At 44.3% G+C, this 6,624-nt stretch overlaps 1 protein-coding gene across 1 annotated transcript; it reads left to right on the top strand.

The window, feature by feature from the left end:
• The first annotated feature begins 4,344 nt into the window (after nt 1-4,344).
• LOC137825111 (uncharacterized) lies at nt 4,345-6,055 on the top strand. Its single transcript, XM_068630786.1, has 3 exons — nt 4,345-4,552; nt 4,670-4,986; nt 5,066-6,055. The coding sequence occupies exons 1-3, from the start codon at nt 4,345-4,347 to the stop codon at nt 6,053-6,055; spliced, it is 1,515 nt and encodes a 504-aa protein (XP_068486887.1).
• The last annotated feature ends 569 nt before the right edge of the window (nt 6,056-6,624 follow it).

The following is a 6,624-nucleotide window of genomic DNA, read 5'->3' as shown; positions in this document are numbered from 1 at the left end:
CACATCAATTTTTTTGGTTGGGTTACTTGGACCAGGTATAATAGAAGTTAGAAACATGTATGGTTTAGTCATACACATTTCAGGGGGTAGGTTATAAGGAGTCACAAATACAGGCCAACAAGAATACGAAGATGTTGAAGCTTGGATGTAAGGAGTGAACCCATCTGAACATAAACCTAATCTTACATGACGTGGGTCAGCAACAAAATCTGGGTATACCCTATCAAAGTGTTTCCAGGCTTTCCCATCACATGGATGTCTCAATAGACCATCATCATTTTTATTTTCAAAATGCCATCTCATTTGGCTTGTAGATTCCATTGATGTATACAGTCTTTGTAATCTTGGTATGATTGGCAAATAAAACATTCTTTTGATTGGCACATTTGTGTATCTTCTCTTTTGACCCTTCAGAGGAAAATACCTTGGAAGACCACAAAATTTGCTTTCAGTTAACTCAATGTCATCCTTGTAATATAACATGCATCCTGCTTCACAACAATCAATCTTTCCAGCCTTCAACCAAAGAGTAGACACAACTCTTTTTGCCTCATAGTAATTCTTCGGTAGGAAATTTTGTTTTGGAACTACATCATTTAACATTTTTATGAAATCTAAACACTTCTCGGGAGCATGCCAATTGGTTCTAGCAGCCAGAAGCCGAATGGCTATTGATAATCTTGACTCGGTTGCTCCATCATAAATGGGTTCGTTTGCACATGCTAACATATCATAAAACTTCTATGTCTCTGCATTAGGGGATCTTCAAACATTTTGTCATTGTCCAAGTTCTGATAAGAAGTTGTTATATTTGCTACATGCATATATGCATCATTCACCATATCGTTTAATAACTCAAACCGATCAACACTGCTTTGACCATGGCTGCTTGAAGCATCAGGTAAGTTATCCTCATTTGCCTAAGTCTCCTTGAAGGATCAATCATGTCATACATCCAGCCTCAATCCATTATTCTGCATGTTCATTACCAAATGTATCATGACCCAACAACACACCCTTCCAAAGTCCAATTAAAAATCATTAACTCCCCTTTGAACTGAAATCGGGACATATGCATAAAACATCATTTATCTACCTACAAAACATTTAAACATTTTCAAGGCTCTTCCTAACCTAGGTGGTCACACTAACCTAAAGACCACCTAACAAAAGAAGTATGCAGAATAACATTTCCATTATTAATTTCTTTTTTTTTAAATAGGTCTCTAATTAAAATTTATAAATAAATCATAACCATAAAAAACATTTAAACCACATATTATACACAATAACAAAAATAACATAATTAAAAATACAAGTGCAAATAAATGAATTCATAAAAAATTTGAAATGACCATAAATAAATAAATAAAATAAAATAATCGATACATTATGCATTATTTTTTACATTATAATTCAATTTTTACAATAAATATTAAAACTTTGAATAGATTAATATTACATAAATATTCATTCCAATGGTTAAACTTCTCACGTCAATGATATTTAATATTTACAAACTAAGAATAAAACAAAAGCAATGAGAGAGAAAAAGAGATAAAAACTAAAAAAAAATCAATCCAAACTCCCAAAACCTCAGTCCTCACTATCTCTCTCCAACACCATCTTTCTTTTTATTCTTTACATTTCTCCATCCAATAATGAGTGGTACTGCTTTATCATACACGACTATTATAATACATATTTTAATTAATTTTTTAATTATTCTTATTTACTATGTATTCACCTTTTCAATAGACACTATTAAAGAATAACTTCACTTCTCAAATAAAAATTTATCTTTAAAAACTTCTTAATATCAAATATATTAGATAATGAAGAATATAATTTTTTTCCAAAAAAAATATTTTGGCTTCCACCATCAAAGAATAACTAATCTTTTGAGAGCAGACAAATTAGCCTTTAAATTCAATTATAAAAAATATAGACAAGAAATATTGAAAGTCAGGTATTAAATTAATAAACTAATGATAAGATATAATAATAATAATAATAATAATAATAATAATAATAATAATAATAATAATAATAATTGATCCTGCCGCCAACTCCAACGTGGAGGAATTGCTTTGTCGCTTCCTTACCCCGCCTATGGTAACTGTGCTATATGCAAGAATACTCTTAGAACCTTCTCCGGGAACTTCAAACGCAACCTGCAAAACACACAGACGGCGCCTCTAGCGGCCATTTGCACTCCGACGCTCAAGTTAGGTCACAGAACCACCAACAAAAATAATGTGTATCTGAATCTCTCTCTGATTCTCTTTTTATTCTCTCTGTGTCTGTGCTTAACAGAATTCTGTTCTGTTACGCTATTCTCTGCGTGTGTCAGAATTCTGTTATGCTTTTGTGCGAAAACGTATCACAATCAGTAAAGACGTGGGTATCTGTGTTTTCTGTGTGTACCTTTCACGACGCGGAGTGCACCTTTATCTTGGCCACGCCCCTCTCAGATGGTGACACGTGGAGGCATGCAACTCACATCTAAGCGCACACGTGCCACTACCTGAAGGGCTCTAGCGCATCTCTTTGTGCGCCTAAGTTATTCCTTTGCGGAGTAACTTAGCGCGTTTCTTCCATCTGGGTGAATCGCACACTCCCAGGAGAACGCTAGTTGTGGCTGGACTAGGCACACTCACCAAGCATTGCTCTCTGCATACACGATTTCCCCTTCACGAAATCATGCACGTAATGGGTTGAGAGAGTCACCAATCACTGACTGGGTTACTAACTCCCTCCGACCACTCTTGTGCACGATTCTACCGGCGAGGAGCTCCTCTTTCTCTGAGGTATGATCATGCGAGGTCCATGCGTAACGCTCTCGCTGGGAATCTCAGTCCCAGTTTAACTGCGTGTAACACGAAACCCCGATGACCATGCACCCGATGACTGATCGGTGCTCTATTGCTTCTCGCGTTCTCCCCCCGGGTGTTTATCTTGGAACTGATCTGTCGGTGGCCACTCGGTTACTGACCACCGATCACCATATCGGGTGATCTCCTCCCTGATTTCTCTGACACCCGATCCACGTGTCACCCTGCGGGTGGTCCACGTGGTTATCTTCTGCTGACGTCATCGACTACCGATGACCGACCGGATCACAAGCCCCCTAGTCTCGAGCTGTGAACTCGTTCTCAGCGAAGAGACTAAGTGATCGCGCTCTCGGTCCACGTGGCAAGTGGGGCCACCTCACGTGTTGCCTTTTGACGTTATGACTTCCTCGCTTAATCTCGCGACACGTGGACGCATCGACGGCCAGCGTGGAGTGTCGCTAACGCTTCCCTTATTCAAATAGGCGCGCACTTACACTGTTTCATCATCTTCTCCAATACACCAACTCTCAGACACTTCGAATCTCCTTTCTGCGCGCCCAACTTTCTTCGAGCTTTCTACCTCAAGACCTTCCGCGATCATCTAAAGGTATGACTTTTCTTCTTCCTTGATCCCTTTAGGTTCTTTTCACCGATTGCATTCATCTCTTTCACTACCATGCATTCATCTTCTCTGTTTTTCTTCTTCTCAACCCGCGCTAGGGTTTTTTGCGTTTCTCACTTCGCTTTCTACTTCTCCTTCTTCCTCTTCTTCGCCTAGACCCTTCTTTCTTCTTCCCTTCCTCTGTTTTTCACCGAACCATTCATCATTCCCTCTTCTTCCGGTCATCTGACCTTTTGCTTTCCTCCATTGCAGTTATCTCGCAATGGCTCGCTTGAAGCAAACTGCTCGCATCGTTGCCTCATCCTCCGGTGCACAGCCTTCAGCAAGTGCACCAGCGTCACCTCCACCTGATGCAGCTCCCTATCAGGACTACGCCAGGGTCTACGACTGGGCTCCCCTGGCATTGCTGGCCGAAACTTCCACTCAACTACCTAAAGGCCACCTCAAGACCCTTCTGAGCAACGACCCTGATGAGCCCTCCTGCGCCATCGACAGGGAGAACGATTTCAACGTTCGTATACGCATTCCTCCTCGAGGGATGCCAATCTGTGTGGACGATAGGGCTACCAATGCCACTTCACCTTCATATACTCCGCCATCTTCAAAAGGTTGAAGCTGCGCTTGCCCTTCACCTTCTTTGAGAAGGAGCTGATGATGGAGCTGAACGTAGCCCCTTGCCAACTCCACCCGAATGCCTGGGCTTTCATACGGGCATTCGAGATCCTCTGCAACTACTTTGGGCATAACGCCTCAGTAGACGTCTTCCTACATTTCTTCGAGGCGAAGAACTCTGGGGATAGGTCTTAGGTCAGCCTGAATGGAGTTGTTGGACGAGTGATCTTGGGCCTGTACCAGCAATCGTTCAAAGATTGGAAGGGCAGGTTCTACATGATCTCTGCTACTCAGCAAAGCCCAACGCTGCTCGAGGGGTTTCCCCTTTATTGGGTTCCTGGAGTCGAGTTTAAGAAACCCCAGGGCCTTGAAGCCATGGCTCCCTACGAGCGCGAGCTGTGTAGGTTGCTCCTAGGGGCAAAATATAACTCGGCCCTTCTCATCAAACACGAGTTTGATGTGGTGTCTCTGAAGAAGTACATAGGTAGGCTCTTCTTCTTGCACCTCTTAGAATACTTGCACACTCTCATGCATACTTGCATAACATTTTATCCACTTGCATAATTATGCCATCTAACTCTTCTTTTTACCCTTGATGTAGACATGACTTCAGGGAAAGATAGGAGGAGGGCATTACTGGAGCTTGCCCGGACTAGGGGAGCTAAGGGGACTGGTTCTTCCTCCTCTACCACCGAGCCCATCGCAGCTCCCCCTCTCTCGGTCGCGCCAGCTGAAGGCCCTGAGCCAGAGAAGAAAAGAAGAAGGCTAGTAAAGGCCTTTCCCGCAACTGTGGCGGTCGCTGCTGATCCTACCCCCTCAACCGAGGAGGAGAGTTCTGGCTCTCCTCTCATACATCGCAAGAGGAAACGCCAAGAGGTTGGGGGGGCTTCGTCTCTTAGGCCTGAGGAAAATGAAGTGGTACAGATCGAGGAGGGTTCATCCCCCACCTCCTCCTACTCAACCTGCCTCAGCACCAACTTTCTCTCCCTCCCCTCAGCGCCTACCATCTCCGACGCCTCAACCTCTGTCTCCAGCATCCCTTCCACCTCCACCCCCAGCGGGCCAAGCTACTGGTCAACCCACTCCACCTGCTGGGAGTGATTCTGCCCACTCGGGGGGTTTCTCAAGACTTCCTGCATCACCACCACCACCAACCTCTGCTGCTATTGCTGAAGGTGGTGAGGCCAGCTCGCAGCCAAGCAGCTCTGGCACTAGCAATGAAAATTTCAGTCGGGTCATTGCCTTGGTTCGACATTTCATACGCAGTCGGGAGCTTCTCGAGTGGAGTGGGCAGGAGGTGGACATGCACTTGGCCAAGCAGATAGTGCTTTCCCTAGAGTTTTTCACCCAGCACCGCAAGCAACTAGTCCTGGAGAAGAGGATCAAGGAGCTTGAGCACGACAAGGAGTCACTGCAGAGTGACTTTGAGGCTGCCCAAGGGTCCGTAGACCTGATGAGGGATATGGTGGAAAAGTCCAGGAAAGAGTACCTATCGCAGGTCCAAGAGACCATCAAGACTGAGATCTTGATGGGGCAAGCTGTCAACGCTCTGGACAGTGAAGTGGTGGAGCTGAGGAGCAAGGTAATTAACTTGGAGGCTGAGACTTCCTCCCTACGCCAACTGAACTCACAACTAGCGGGGGATCTCAAGTCTACCAAGGAGGAGGCCACTGAAGGGGGGAAGAAACTTGAGAAGGCAATGGACGAGCTTTCTGCGGTGAAGGTCGAGCTTGTCGAAGCAAAGGGCAAACTGGGAGAAGCTGCCTCTTCCATTGCTTCCCTCACCATTGAGAAGAACGCCTTGGAGACTTCAAAGCAAAAGCTCGAAGCTGACAACGCCGAACTTATGAACGTGGGTGCTAACGCCCTTGCTGATGGGTTCGAGTTGGCCTTCGAGCAGATTCGTTGCATTCTTCCTGACGTGGACCACTCACAGTTCAGCATCTACCACGAAGTGGTAGATGGCAAGCTCATTCCTCCTTCTTAAGTTTTCTTCTTGTAATTTCATATTTCTGCACAATTCCTGTACTTGAAATTTGTATAGACCTTGGTGGGAATATATACTTGCTTCAGCTATATGTTTCTTCTCTCGTATCTTCTTAAGCTTCCTCTTTCTTTTTGCACACGACTAACTGTTAACTAGCTTAGGTTTAGCGCGGTCTGTACTCTTTGATCTTGGCCACTACCTTGATCACGGCTAACAACTCCCTTAGCTTTGTCTTTAACAGTTCTTATGCATAGCTTCGTACTAGATGACTGACTAAGCATAGTCTGTCTGCTTCGGCTTGTTGTGTAAGAACTTGTTTGGAAAAGCTTCCTCCAACAAGGCACTACCCACTAGCATATCCACCGACAACTCATCAGTCATCGTTCTTCGGTCTTCACCTTGCTTCTCTGTTGCTCTAGCGCTAAGTGCATAGAGGACTTTGACATCGATCGTCAGAGGTGATGCCTTGTTTTTGGGGAAGAAGAGTGTTTCTCGATAGCCCCTCTTATCTTCCCCAAGGTCATCAACCTTGAGCGGATCGGGTCGTTCTTTCCCTTCCTCACTCCTGG

This window comes from Phaseolus vulgaris, chromosome 8, assembly GCF_000499845.2.
Source record: "Phaseolus vulgaris cultivar G19833 chromosome 8, P. vulgaris v2.0, whole genome shotgun sequence".
Taxonomy (NCBI): domain Eukaryota; kingdom Viridiplantae; phylum Streptophyta; class Magnoliopsida; order Fabales; family Fabaceae; genus Phaseolus; species Phaseolus vulgaris.
Note: the sequence above shows the minus strand (reverse complement) of the source record. Positions and strands in the feature narration are given on the sequence as shown.

What these genes read in the sequence shown, in the direction of transcription:
- LOC137825111 (XM_068630786.1), top strand. Translation starts at nt 4,345, where the DNA reads ATGATCTCTGCTACTCAGCAAAGCCCAACGCTGCTCGAGGGGTTTCCC. An exon ending in GTCTCTGAAGAAGTACATAG is followed by an intron (nt 4,553 to 4,669) that starts GTAGGCTCTTCT and finishes CCCTTGATGTAG; the next exon opens with ACATGACTTCAGGGAAAGAT. An exon ending in GGCCTGAGGAAAATGAAGTG is followed by an intron (nt 4,987 to 5,065) that starts GTACAGATCGAG and finishes CCCTCCCCTCAG; the next exon opens with CGCCTACCATCTCCGACGCC.